Here is a 14,769-nt window from a genome sequence, read left to right as displayed (position 1 = left end):
TAGCTACAGACTCAGACCACACATTCCTTAAGTTTACGCATCAAACTTTTAACGATGACAAAATCCGACTTATAATTACAGAGCCAAACCAAACAAAGAACTTTATCGCTTGAAATATGGACTCAATAATTCTGTTGAAAACTTGCACTGCCCGAGAGAATGAGAGGGAAGCAAATATATATATAGAGAAAGAGTGTGTGTGTGTGTGTGTGTGTCTTTTTTGGATCCTAATGTGCCATGACTAAACTAATATGTGTTGTAGACTAAACTAAATGAACCAATGTAGAAATGAAAATGTATACGTCTGAGTGTGTTGGATGGGTCTGCAGAGCACTGGGCCTCCTAGCCTCGTCTAACTTCCCGGTGCATTAACTTTTCCACCCACTTTACACCTAGACTAGCACTCTCTACCACCCACTTTACCACCTAGACTATCAACTCTCCTTATCCACCACTTTATCACCTAGACTAGCACTCTCCTTATCCACCCACTTTATCACCTAGACTAGCATCTCTTCCTTATCCACCCACTTTACCACCTAGACTAGCACTCTCCTTATCTCACCCACCTTTACCACCTAAACTAGCACTCCTTATCCACCCACTTATCACCATAGACTAGCCACTCTCCTTATCCACCACTTTACACTAACTAATCTCACTATTTTTTTTCCAACCCCCACTCCCTTTACCACCTAGACTAGCACTCTCCTTATCATCTCACTTTACCACCTAGACTAGCACTCTCGCTTATCCACCCACTTTACACCTAGACTAGCACTCTCCTTATCCACCCACTTTACACCTAGACTAAGCACTCTCCTTATCCACTCACTTACCACTAGACAAGCACTCTCCTTATCCACCCACTTTACCACCTAGACTAGCACTCTCCTTATCCACCCACTTTATCAACTAAGAACTAGCACTCTCCTTATTCCACTCACTTTACACCTAGCAAGCACTCTCCTATCCACCACTTTTACAACCTAGACTAGCACTCTCACAGTATCCACCCACTTTACCACCTTAGACTAGCACTCTCCTTATCACCCACTTTATATCACCTAGACTAGCACTCTCCTTATCCACCCACTTTACCACACTAGCTAGCACTCTCCTTATCCACCCACTTTACCACCTAGACTAGCACCTCTCCTTATCCACCACACTTATCACCTAGACTAGCACTCTCTTATCCACCCACTTTATCACCTAGCACTAGCCACTCTCCTTATCCACCCACTTTACTCACCTAGACTAGCACTCTCCTTATCCACCCACTTATCACCAGACTAGCACTCTCCTTATCCACCCACTTTACCACCTAGACTAGCACTCTCCTTATCCACCACTTAACCTAGACTACACTCTCCTATCCACCCACTTACCACCTAGATCAGCACTCTCCTTATCCACCCACTTTACACCTAGACTAGCACTCTCCTATCCACCCACTTTACCACCTAGACTAGCACTTCTCCTTATCCACCACTTTATCACCTACACTAGCACGTCTCCTTATCCACCCACTATCACCTAGACTAGCACTCTCCTTATCCACTCCATTTACACCAGACTAGCACTCTCCTTATCCACCCACTTTACCACCTAGACTAGCACTCTCCTTATCCACCCACTTTACACCTAGACTAGCACTCTCCTTATCCACCCACTTTACCACCTAGACTAGCACTCTCCTTAGCCACTCCACTCTTATCACCTAGAACTACACTCTCCTTATCCACCCACTTTACCACCTAGACAGCACTCTCCTTATCACACCCACTTTATCACCTAGACTAGCACTCTCCGTTATCCACTCATTATCCACCAGACTAGCACTCTCCTATTCCACTCACTTATACACCTAGACTAGCACTCTCCTTATCCACTCACTTACCACTAGACTACACTCTCCTTAATCCACCCACTTTACCACCTAGACTAGCACTCTCCTTATCCACTCACTTTATCACCTAGACTACACTCTCCTTATCCACCCACTTTACCACCTAGACTAGCACTCTCCTTATCCACTCACTTTACACCTAGAACTAGCACTCTCCTATCCACCCCTCACTTTACACCTAGACAAGCATCTCCTTATCCCTCACTTTACCACCCCTATACTAGCACTCTCCTTATCCACCCACTTTACCACCTAGACTAGCCATCGCCTTATCCACCCCACTTACACCTAGACAAGCCACTCTTCTTTCCATCTCACTTTACCACTAGGACGAGGCACGCTCCTTATCCACTCACTTTACCACCTAACTAGCACTCTCCTTATTCCACCCACTTTACCACCTAGACTAGCACTCTCCTTATCCACCCACTTTACCACCTAGACTAGCACTCTCCTTATCCACCCACTTTACCACCTAGACGAGCACTCTTCCTTATCCACTCGCAAAACCTGCTCCTTCAGCATCACTCCATATCTCATCTTCTCATCCAAAACCAATCAACTCCTCTTCCGGTAGACTAATCCTCTTTTAGTATGGGATGGATGTAAACCTAGAGAGGTAGCAAGGTCAGTGTTAAGTCTCACCAAACCCTGTGCCATTTAGACACTGTGGTGTTTTCACAGACCTAAAGGATGAAACACACCATGCTGATGAATGGTTAAAAGCAGCAGCCGTCCTACGGCCTCTGACCACGGAACATCAGACGCCATTTTCTTAAAATTTCCTGACGATTCTACATGTTGAATCGCCCCCGTACGCAGAACCCAGCAGGTGATCTACTGCGGATGGCCAAAATTCTTTACGGTGTGTCTTGTCCTTTTAAGTAACAAAATACTGTAAAACTGGTTTGAAAGCCTGTTTAACCTTCACGAAAACCCAATAGCAGAGGCCACATCTACAGTATCGCAGTCTTCAGTGTGCTGTAACTGTGGACAAAGGAAATGGATCGACTGACAATAAACACAAGACACAGACAGGAGAAGGTGTTTTCCTCCCCTGGTCGTCCTTAAGTGCACTACTGAAGAATGGAGGTGTTAAAGTTCCAGTACAGAGGACCCTAGCGGGAAAAGACTGTCACCACCTCCGAGAGAGGAAGCTCGATCCTCTGAGGGGTCGTCAAAGAGACCTGTCAACAGTGGGAGACGAGGCGATGGAGAATCCATCTTGGCTCTAGGCTGAGCTGAGCACAAAGCCAGATGCTGTCTGTCCTGTCCTGTCCTGTCGTGCTCTCCTACTCTKCTCTCATCTCCACCCCCCTGCTGCTCTGCACTCGTACTGTACGCTCTAACGCTCATCCTTCAAAAACACTGGCACTGGCTGCTGCCTTGGACAGCAAAGGGATGTCTTCATATGTCCTGGGGAGGCGGGATGGTGGTGGGAGCGGGGGCCGATGAGATGATCTACAGGAGCCCCCATCCCGTCTCATCTCCCTAAACATCTCCCGTGTAGGGGGCTAACTAGACCATTGGTTTCCTATACAGTGTGCTGATCCACAGTGTTACTGGGCTACAAAGTTTGACAGTACCTACATCCTGCAGACCGGTACTGCTCTTCTATGATAAGTAACCCACCATTCAACAGCAAGGACACTCCGTTAGGGACTCACTCAGCACAGCAGGCGGTGAAGCTGTATAGCCTATGTTGCATAATGTGCTGCTGATATATTGCACAATGATTTAGGCAGAGACCTCCTCTTGTGTGTATGGAAACAGGCAGGAGAGGGGGAAGTGAAGAGGGAGAGGAGTGGAGAGAGTAGAGGAAAGGAGAAAAGAGGGGAGGAGAAAGGGAGAGGACAGAGGAAAGGAGAATGGAACTGGTGAGGAGAGGAAATTAAGAGGTGGAACAGTCCAGAACTTACCTCAAAGGGTGTCTCAAAGCCCTCTACGATGCCCCCCACCATGAGTAGACCGTCAGGGGTAATTCCCATACCCTGGTACACCCAGTCCACACGTTCCACCAGGGCACAATCCACATACAGCGCCAGTCTAGCGGATGACACACTCACAGCCACATGGTGCCACTGGTCGTCAGACAGACTACTGACTGGGAACCTGGGAATCCGGTCAAAACAATGCAATTGGTAATATCATACAGTATGGCAAACATTACTGAGAAGGAAGTGTATGTCACTGTTATGTATTGTTTTGGCTATAATGTGAAGTGTGTAGTGAATGTTGGCCCTGCAATAGTAGTTTCTCTCAAAAGGTTTAACTTCCATGACAGTTGAATGAAATACAGTAACACTACAAATATAGATCTCATGCACTGTAAAAGTACCTAAAAAAGTCAACAAAACGACTCTGTCCATCTTCAGGCTAAGTCTGTTGGCTTTCTTACAGTGATGTATTGCTTCAAACCACTGTGGCTTATGAAGAGAGGAGCAAGCAACCTGTCACTAGGCTTTAGAAAAACAGACCTTAAATCGCTTCACCCTCAGTCAAAACACACATGCATGTACACAAATACGCACACACATAATGATGGGCAGACAGACAGACAGAGACAGGCTTACTCGTAGAGGCGCTGTTGCGTCCCGATGAAGGTGAGTGTGTACGCACTGATGCGCAGCTGCAGCAGGATGTGGCTGTCGTGGCTGAGCAGGGTGAGCACACTGTGTTCGTCTAGCTGAGGGCTCCGCAGCTGCACCAATAGGCTGAACTCATCTGCAAACCTGTACAACACAAAGCCGGTACACAGTGTCGGTCTAAGTGTGTGTGTTTGTGTGTGTGTGTGTGTGTGTGTGTGTGTGTGTGTGTGTGTGTGTGTGTGTGTGTGTGTGTGTGTGTGTGTGTGTGTACATGCATGCTTAAATGGGAAGGTTTACCCATTAGTGAAGAGTTCTGCTAGGGGCAGGGCCAGGGTGGAGTACTGTCCCACCTGCAGCACCGGACACCTCAGAGCATCCAGAGACATGGAGGCATTGCTGCTGTTGGACACCTGCAGCGAGAGTTCTTCTAGAAGGTTCACCTCCTCTGTGGAGGGAAAGAGAAGACAGACACACAGTCAAATAAAGCTGTGTAGCAGTCATGGCGGGTTCAAGCCCTAACTGTCAGTTCACAATTCTGTTGTCCCTATGGAGGCAGACCCCTATCTACTCATCTGTGACACTCAGCTACCATTCCAAAGATCACCCTGTGAAAAGAAACTCCCTTTTACCACCCTGAATGGACTTCTGACCATAAAGTACCACACAATTTATTTTCTGTGAAAAGAGAGCCAAAAACAGCCACCTCATTCGATCCACTTTGCCCATCAATGAATATACTAAATTGGTAAAGACTATTTTGTGAACCGCTCCTTCTGGGTTCCCGAGGGCTAGTAAAAATACCACCAGTTTACAAATGGTGCTACTGTTGTGTGACCCATAGTACCCTCCACTGTTTAGGATCTCCTTCATGATCTAATTTCCTGTTTGCGGACGCAGGCACAGAAGGCCTTTCTGTTTACGTAGCATGCCATGGGTAAGTGCCATTCGTCATGCCCTGCCATGATGGTGGAGCCTGTGGGCTTTTAATGAGGAGCCGTGGGCTGAGGAGTGTCTCCTAAAGGCTTATGAATACAGCGATTGATCAATGGTGGAGAAAATCAGTGAGCACTGAAAGACATGTATTGCTGTGTTTTGATTGGGTTGTACCCTGCAGTGCTTGAGCTTATTCCAAGACCAGCTGGGAACTCCACTATCTAAGAGGAGGAGGGCTTGAGGCCAATTAGACAAACAGGAAGTGCATTTGCCCAGCAGGCACTTCAGGCATGCAAATCAATTAGCCTACTGTTCATGTCATAATGTACATACCATTGCTACAATAACCTAACGTAGAAGGCGTGGAAAGACCGGGGAAACGGAGGTTAGGTTGAAAATACTGTATCCCTGAAAACCAGAAACATCCGCTTTCTGCCAACGGCGCTAATGATGGTGCTACAGTAGCCTACCTGGCGGCTGTAATTTCAACGCTGAAGGACCGAGACAATGTATATGTTCGAATCAATCAAGGTTAGCACTAGGCCTTAATTAACCAGCCACTATCTATTACTCAGCCACAGACACAAACCTTTTCCCCCACCCGTATCTACTGAATGCCTGTCAGCCCCTCTGAGTTGAATGAGGCCCTTCTGCACCCCTAGTACAGACATATATCATCAGAAGAGTCAGTGTAAGATACAGTATATGGTCACACTGTCTTGCCCTCTGGAATGGAGCTGAAGGACCATAACCCTATCTGGTGTCACGGTCAGCATTCCAGCATTCAACTGGTCCACACACACACACACATACATACAGTGCCTTCACAAAGTATTCACACCCCTGTACTTTTCCCACATTTTGTTGTCTTACAAAGTGAGATTCAAATTGATTTAGTTGTCATTTTTTTTGTCAACGATACACAAAATACTCTGAAATGTCAAACTGTTAGAWTTTTTTTTCAAACATTTGTAAAAAGAATCTGTGAAAATAAAACACTCATATTTCTTGATTAGATAAGTATTCAACCCTCTGAGTCAATGCACGTTAGAATCGACTTTGGCAGCGATTACAGCTGTGAGTGTTTCTGGGTAAGTCTCTAAGTGCTTTGCACACTTGTATTGTACAATGTTTGCACATTATTCTTTAAAAAATCATTCAAGCCTTGTCAAGAAGGTTGTTGATCATTGCTAGACAGCCATTTTCAAGTCCATTTTCAAGTCTTGACATTTTCAAGCCGATTTAAGTCAACATTTTAACTAGGCCACTCAGGAACATTCAATGTCATCTTGGTAAGCCAGTGTATATTTGGCCTTGTGTTTTTGGATATTGTTCTGCTGAAAGGTGAATTTGTCTCCCAGTGTCTGTTGGAAAGCAGACAGAACCAGGTTTTCCTCTAGTATTTTGCCTGTACTTAGCTCTATTCTGATTATTTGTATCATAAAAAACTCCCTAGTCCTTGCCCATGGGCGCATGACTTCATCTGAAAGTGGGGGTGCAAAAAAAAGAAAAAAGGAAAAAAAAGTTTAACTAAATAATAATTGGGATTTTTTTWAATCAATTTCCGACATGGGGAATCTATATTTAGGAACAGAACACAACAATTGTTTTACATTCTGCCACAATAAATGATATTGAACTCGAGTACTCTAATGAAAAACAATAAACTATGTGCGCATTTATCTAAGCCTTTATGCAAACAGCGAGCAACAACGCCTAATTTATCATAACCCTGCCAACCCTACTCCCGCTCCCGCTATCCAGGGCTCAACGGCTCAACATCGCCAGTCCACTAACCACCGGCCCTGGCAACAATCATTATGCACACCTYCTCCCCAAGATTTGGCATGGGTCCCCATTGTACTCAATTTCCAGCGAGACTATTCAAGCCATCGACTCATTGATGATTGAAGATGATTGAAGATGATGGGCGATCGGCAAATGCAGTCTGAACCTGCTGGCATCATGGCACAACATCAACATCGCTCTAATCACAGTCAAAAGACAGTTGAAGCAACTTGAGTGGACTTATGTAAAGACTCTGTAAGACATATTATATATATAAATATACTCTACCGTTCAAAAGTTTGGGGTCACTTAGAATTGTCCTTGTTTTTGAAAGAAAAGCACATTTTTTGTCCATTAAAATAACATAAAATGTATCAGAAATACAGTGTAGACATTGGTAATGTTGTTAATGACTATTGTAGCTGGAAACAGCTGATTTTAAATGGAATAGCTACATAGGCGTACAGAGGCCCAATATTAGCAACCATCACTCCTGTGTTCCAATGGCATGTTGTGTTAGCTAATTAAAAGTTTATAATTTTAAAAGGCTAATTGATCATTAGAAAACACTTTTGCAATTATGTTAGCACAGCTGAAAAATGTTGTTCTGATTAAAGAAGCAATAAAACTGGCCTTCTTTAGACTAGTTGAGTATCTGGAGCATCAGCATTTTTGTGATCGATTACAGACTCAAAATGGCCAGAAACAAAGCACTTTCTTCTGAAACTCGTCAGTCTATAATTGTTCTGAGAAATGAAGGCTATTCCATGCGAGAAATTGCCAAGGAACTGAAGATCTCGTACAACACTGTGTACTACTCCCTTCACAGAACAGCTCAAACTGGCTTTAACCAGAATAGAAAGAGGAGTACACCAGTCTCAACGTCAACAGTGAAGAGGCGACTCTGGGATGCTGGCCTTCATCACTTGCTGCTTATATTCAGTCAACACATATATCTCAAGAATAGCATGGAATATAGTAGAAAAAAATGTGCAGTTTCCAAAAGCATAATCTCAAAACTTTCAATTGAGGAACCACTGTAGTTGCCCTTCTTTGCGAGGCATTGGAAAACCTCCCTGGTCTTTGTGGTTGAATCTGTTGACTCAAGGGGGTTGAATACTTTGAATACTTATTGACTCAAGACTCAGCTTTTCATTAAAAACAAATTAAAAACATAATTCCACTTTGACATTTTGGGGTATTGTTTATAGGCCAGTGACAAAAAAATCTAAATTTAATCCATTTCAAATTCAGGTTGTAAAACAAGGTGTGAATCATTTCTGAAGGCACTGTAAGAGGCGCACGCACAATCTGTTTGGTAACCAGAAACACTAACAAAGCCATTAATTTGAGTAATGGCCGTGTCACTTCTTTCTGCTGGCAGGTCAAAATGGAGCAAGATGTCAAGTTAGTCTGAAACTAGTTTGTTTAACATCTGATTTCAGGTCAGGACAGGTCATAATGGCATATAGCCACAAATGAGCGTCCCAGATATACAATAGCTAATTCACTCTCTTTGAGATGAAGTCTACATGTGGCGATAGTATCATCTTCGATTTCATTTAGCCTAAAATGTTTACAACTGATGAGAAATAGAGCAGCTTCAGATAGCAAATAGTGATATTACAGTAGGTATGTGGAGACAGAACCCATGCTTGTGGATTTACGATTGTTCAAACGAATTCCACTGTCTCTTGATGGAAACTATGAAGTTGCCTCAGGCATGTTTTAATGTGTGAACAATTGAATTAAAAGGACTTCACTTAGACCTGGCTTTATGCCAACACATCAAACTTACGGTACCCTATCCCTCCCGGCCCCGTCCCGTCATCTGAACTGTATGGCCAAATCCTTTTAAAGAGAGGCTGATGAAAAGGTGAAGGGCATTGTTTACTTCGCCCAAAATCTGTCCACGTGAGATAAGCCCTTTTTTGTTTGGATGTCGATTTACAAATCAAATGAAATTGTATTTGTCACATGCGCCGAAAACAACAGGTGTTGACCGTACCGTGAAATGCTTACTTACAAGCCCCTAACCAACAATACAGTTCAAGAAATAGAGTTAAGAAAATATTTACTAAATAAATCAAAGTAAAAAATCTAAATGACATAACAATAACAAGGTTTGATGAATTGTTCAGCCTTCTTATAGCTTGGGGGTAGAAGCTGTTAAGGAGCCCTTTGGACCTAGACTTGACGCTCCGGTACCGCTTGCTGTGTGGTAATAGAGAGAACAATCTATGACTTGGGTGACTGGAGTCTTTGACAATTTTTTGGGCCTTCCTCTGACACTGCCTAGTATATAGGTCCTGGACGGCAAGAAGCTTGGCCCCAGTGATGTACGTGAGGCTTATTTGATCGAATAGAAGTATCAACGCTTAGGCTATTACAAATTTACTGATACTGTATAAGTGGATGCACATGGCATTGCGGCAACTTTGAGAAAAACAACTTAGTAACTGTTGTTCACACACGTATCTTCCCTCTCATTGGCAGGAATGGTCCCACCTGATCTCGCCTCCTCCCACCTGCCTTCAATCTTTGAGGACATGTATTTCCATTGTTAGAGTGGTCACTTGACTATCTTGTCAATATAATAAATCATCTTTGTTTACACTTTGTCCTGGGGAGATATATCCAGACCCTTGCATGGGAGAGAGAGATTCTCACACTCTGGGGCATTCCTCTCAGACACTTCATGTCTTTGCTGAACACACACACACCACACCACATGCTTTGGAGGCCATCGGGAGGGATAGGGTATGGGCGCTCCTGGAGGGCTGCAGCAAGAACCTTGTTGTTCAAGCTAAAGCTCAACACAAAGTCATTAATGGGGGACAGAGTCATAAAGAGTCATGTGATAAGCTTAGCCAGGTGTGATCCAGCTGCATCCAATCAGTACCTTGTTTACAGCTGGGGGACAGGGGAAAGTGACCTTCTCCTCCAATGATGTTTATTCATAAAAAAATGAATTCATTATTGGGCTGGCCTGGGGCACAATGAAAACCAGCTGACCATTTATTGTTAAGGATTAAGATTCTCAGTTGTAGTTGACACACTGGGAGCTGAAAAACATTCTCACACACGTATTAAACCACTAAGGATTTAAACCCTTGGGGCCTCATTTATAAACTGTGCGTACTTACAAAATATACCCCAAAATGTGTGTGGACCAGTTTCCACACAAAAGTTGGCATTTATAAAAAGTAAACTTCATGTGAGAAACTTTAGTGCACATCTGTGCTAGTGCACATCTGCTAGTGGTTGAAATATTGTATTGCAAGCTGGCAAGTATTTTGTGCAAATGGGGGGTATGATGAAAAGCTTATTCATAAAAAATAAAAAAATAAAACAGGAAAACATATTAACAAGAATGCAAACATTTGCCATTAGTGAGAAAAGCGCAAATCTGTGTTTCATTTTTAGAATCTAAAATAATAAGACATTGGAATCTTATACCGTAATTAGACAGGAATATTTTTCCAATTAATTTTATTATCCTAACCATTGCAGAATATATATATATATATTCCCGAAGGAGCCATACAAAAACTTACCATGCATTTTTTTGGAGCAGCCAGCACTACAACGTTTCAGAATTCACAGGCAGTCCACCATATTTAGGTTGGGAGAAGAGCTGATGAAAAACATTGTTGAATTCAAATATTCTGCTGACAGGTCCACGACAATTTGCCATTGTTTACTCTTTCAGGATCTGACACGCTCCTTTTCCAGATAGAGCATAAATGACTGTTAAAGATTAAAACGTCTCATCAATACAGTAAATAGACTGGTAGGGTATGACAGTATGGGTAGGCAACAGTATTGCTGTGCAATAGGAGTGCGARATCATTGCCTATTTAATCTCAGAGCCTATACCAAGGCAGTACATATAAACCCAATAACCTATTGATAAATAAAATATTGGACAACAATTTGTCTTTTGCTTGACGTGGCCTAATGCCAATAGTTCCAAATTATACAGCAAATAAAGGGAAGGGGAAAGGGGATATCTAGTCAGTTGAACAACTGAATGCGTCCAACTAAAATAAACCAAGCAGTCAAATAAGGAAATGGTTCCAACATTTTCCCATATGGGATTTTAGAAACAATTAAAATAAGGGCTGTGTTTTGTGTAGGCTCACCCTGGCGTGACGTTTTGATAACCGTGTAAATTTCTCTAGGACAAGGTGACTTTTATCAATATATTTGTCTGTATTTACCCATGAAAAATGAAATGCTGATTAGCTGCTAATGTGGCTATCATAAAGAACTACAAAACCCATGGCGATCTGGACAAGACTTCCGAATCGAGGAAAAGGAAAGAATGTCTGGATTAACTATCTAATGTTAGCTAAATGTAGTAATGAAAAATTGGCAACATTTCTTTAAATTGATTATTCTATGAACGGTCTTGTGCAAGTTTTAAATTGACACAATACCTGTTTAGCAATGGTTTCAGCTACAGATGATATGCAGGAGCTTGTAGGGATTTGTAGTCTTGCAAGATGTCCACTAATAATGGTAATTAGCATTTTCGAATATGAGAGTAAATAGAGCCGAATATATTGATGAAAGTAATCTTGTCCGAGAGAGATTTACATGGTTATCAAAACGTCATGCCAGGGTAAGCCTAACAGGAAACATCCCAAGTTTATAAATCTCAACATTTTTGTACAGACTTTTCAGAAATGTCGCACGCAGAAATTTAGTGGGATATTTACATAATGGTTATATATGAGGCACCTGATGCACTTCGTTAAGCCCCCACTGGTGGTATTTAAGAAAGAAAATGTTCTGTTACCATCTTGTGCCCTAAAGGGAAAAAAACAGAACATTTTCATGTGCTTTCTTCCGGCAGCATAATCAAAGGATCAAACCATTACTGTGAGGATAACGGGGGGTGGCTGCCAGTCACGTCTGTTCTATTCCCCGCTAATGAAAGTGAAACAGATGTTGTTCAGTAGGAGACAAGTCTGCATCAGCAAACATGGTAAGAGAAGGGGGAAAAGTGGTGGTATTGAAGTGTGCATGTAGGAAGAGAGAGAGAGAGAGAAAGGTATGTACAGTATGAGATATGAGGGAAGAGCGGTATGGAGAAGAGCCAGGAAGACAGCAGACTACAGCTGTATAACATCATCATTAAGTGGCTAAATCAACATACAGTACTGTATCTCTCCACCTTTTCTGAGAGTACCCTGTCTTCTGCCCCCTTCCATAAATCTCCCAGGGTCCCCTCTCGTGAGGGGAAGGACAGGGAGGAATCCACCATGTTCACCAAGAGCACCCAGCTCAACGGTAATACAGACACTGCATACTAGTGCTGCTGGTGGTGGTGATACATAGGAAAGGCTTCAGCCTGGTGGCCAGATATGTTTGTGCTTTATCCAACTGTCATTTTTAGTAAACTTGTCGTGCCATGCCTATGGCAAAAAATAAATAAATGGCAACCAAGCTAGATAAGCTCAGGAGAGTTCATTCAGAAAAGTGTATGAGATGTACTGTTAGCATCACTCTCGTTAAGGTGTTGTGACTTTTTTTAAATGTGTATAATTGTTCTGTAAATTATCGCAAGATTTTAAARGCCCAGACCAGTAGAAATACACTTTTTCAAGCTGAAAGAATTTGGCCAGAGCTTACCCATGATGATGCACAATGATTTTAGTCAATAAGGTATCGTTTTAGTCGAAGTATGAAATATTTGGGCTTGAAGTGACAAATACGAACCACCCACTTTGTGCCAGTCTATGTGAATCCGGTGTATGACATACAAATTATTTTTAGTCTACGTTTTGTTTCAGGGATGTGCTTTATTTGAATATTACCAGCATGGCATTGTTTATTAATCAGAAACAGCTGCAAAGTTATTCCTCTTTGTGACTGAGGTGAGCCAAACAGCCTTGTGTCCAATTGTTTTTGCACTTCCAATTTTAACTTATTTTTGTCTGTATTAAAAATATATATCTGACCATTTTATAAACGGTATAATTGTGTGATATGATAGCATTTTGCACACCCGCTCACCCCCCGTCGCCCCAAGATGAATGGGTTTGACTACTAAAGTTTTGCCTCACTACACTCTCCACTGCTTTGATTGGTGTAACGTCAGCTAGAAACCCCAAGTGTCTATCCAGATAATGAAAAGGCACCCACAAAAGAAAATTCAATGAACCTATAGATAAATGTCACTTGCGTGGATGATCATGAGCAAAGTCATTGTCATTTGACTTCCCCTGTGAGAACGATGAGCATGGACTGACTTGGCTTTGCTGTACCGCAGCCGAAGCCTGCCTGCAGCCTACCAAAGGTTGTACCGGGTCCATTACAATGTAGCAAAAAGCATATCAGCTATCTTTCAATAGTTATCCATATTACCAGACCTTCATCTTATTCTTTCTAACTATTTCTATGGTGGATTCGTGGCCACAATTCATGGAAGATGCCAAAACTTTGGAGATAACAATAGATGGTGAAGTCAAAGATAGACCAGTGGTTTCCATCTGTGGTTTCCACCTGGTTTCCAGCTAGCTAGATATCAACTCCATGTGGAAATTCCCACAACSAATTCATGAATATGTATAAGTAGACTTCGTCATTCTTCAGAGGTAGAGCCTAAATGTGCATTTCATCTCTAGGACAGGAAATTACGTTGTGGCGGCAACTTCCTTTTGGGGAGTCCTTTAAATGTCAGACAGCTAATCCTTAAAACAGAAAGACTCACTGTCAACCAACCTTACATATTAGGCCTGATGTCTCCTGTACTATATAATTGGGAAAGCTGTAGTTCTGTGAGGACAGCTACATCCTCAGTCTGTCCTGACTATCTGCCTAAGAATGCATCATTTGTTTAAAGCACACGTACATGTGGCTCTCTGTATGCTGCATTACAGTAAAAGACTATACATTCCTGAATTTGCCACGCATTGTGCGGCGCAGGAAAGAGTGGCAGGTGTTGATGGGTCTCGATGAGTCTTTCCCAAAGTCCATATGACATGGTTTGTTTGACCAGTTTGAGGGGTGACTTTCTGGATATTACCATTGACAGCCCCACATGTACTGTCCAAAGCAGACCTGGCCGACCCACTCTCTCTCTCTAATGGGCTATTCCTGCTCTCTGAGGCATCAGAGAGCCGTCAGTCGTCCTCTACTCCTCTCCTCTGGCCGTGGCAGCGACTCTCACATTCACACAGGATTGATGGGCTGTGATAGCAGKGAGGCAGAGACAGAGACTTCTTAACAGACTAAACAGCTCAACATGAGATCACACGATACTCTCAGGCTGGGGGTAGGGGGAGAGGAGSATAGGAGGAGAGAGGGTGTGGGCCACAGGCTCTGAACGGCAGGTTGGGACACTAAGCTGGGGGTGATGGGGCCCATCTTGAGCTCATGTGCTGTATAATGAGAACAGACAGCTGACCCTGGCCATGATGTCCTAAGCTAAGAAACAACATCTCCACTTTCGCTGATCCTCAACACTGGGGCCCCACAAGGGTGCGTGCTTAGCCCCCTCCTGTACTCCCTGTTCACCCACGACTGCGTGGCCACGCA

General features: G+C 43.1%; 1 protein-coding gene and 1 long non-coding RNA gene across 2 annotated transcripts in view; both read right to left on the bottom strand.

Moving 5' to 3' along the window:
• The window catches only part of LOC111964505 (collagen alpha-2(I) chain-like), a 131,438-nt gene that overhangs the window by 87,029 nt on the left and 29,640 nt on the right, over positions 1 to 14,769 (bottom strand). Inside the window, exons 2-4 of the mRNA XM_070443566.1 lie at positions 4,798 to 4,945; positions 4,486 to 4,644; positions 3,832 to 4,024 (exon numbers count right to left, since the gene is read on the bottom strand). Of these exons, the coding sequence (XP_070299667.1) occupies positions 3,832 to 4,024; positions 4,486 to 4,644; positions 4,798 to 4,945 (500 nt within the window). The remainder of the gene's footprint in view (positions 1 to 3,831; positions 4,025 to 4,485; positions 4,645 to 4,797; positions 4,946 to 14,769) is intronic.
• LOC139027702 (uncharacterized) lies at positions 417 to 1,158 on the bottom strand. Its single transcript, XR_011479828.1, has 3 exons — positions 1,068 to 1,158; positions 854 to 915; positions 417 to 512 (listed from the first exon to the last, which is right to left on the bottom strand). It is a non-coding gene; the product is annotated as an uncharacterized lncRNA (long non-coding RNA).

The sequence above is a fragment of the Salvelinus sp. IW2-2015 genome, linkage group LG5 (genome assembly GCF_002910315.2).
Source record: "Salvelinus sp. IW2-2015 linkage group LG5, ASM291031v2, whole genome shotgun sequence".
In the NCBI taxonomy this organism is placed as follows: domain Eukaryota; kingdom Metazoa; phylum Chordata; class Actinopteri; order Salmoniformes; family Salmonidae; genus Salvelinus; species Salvelinus sp. IW2-2015.
This window is presented reverse-complemented; position numbering and strand designations above follow the sequence as displayed.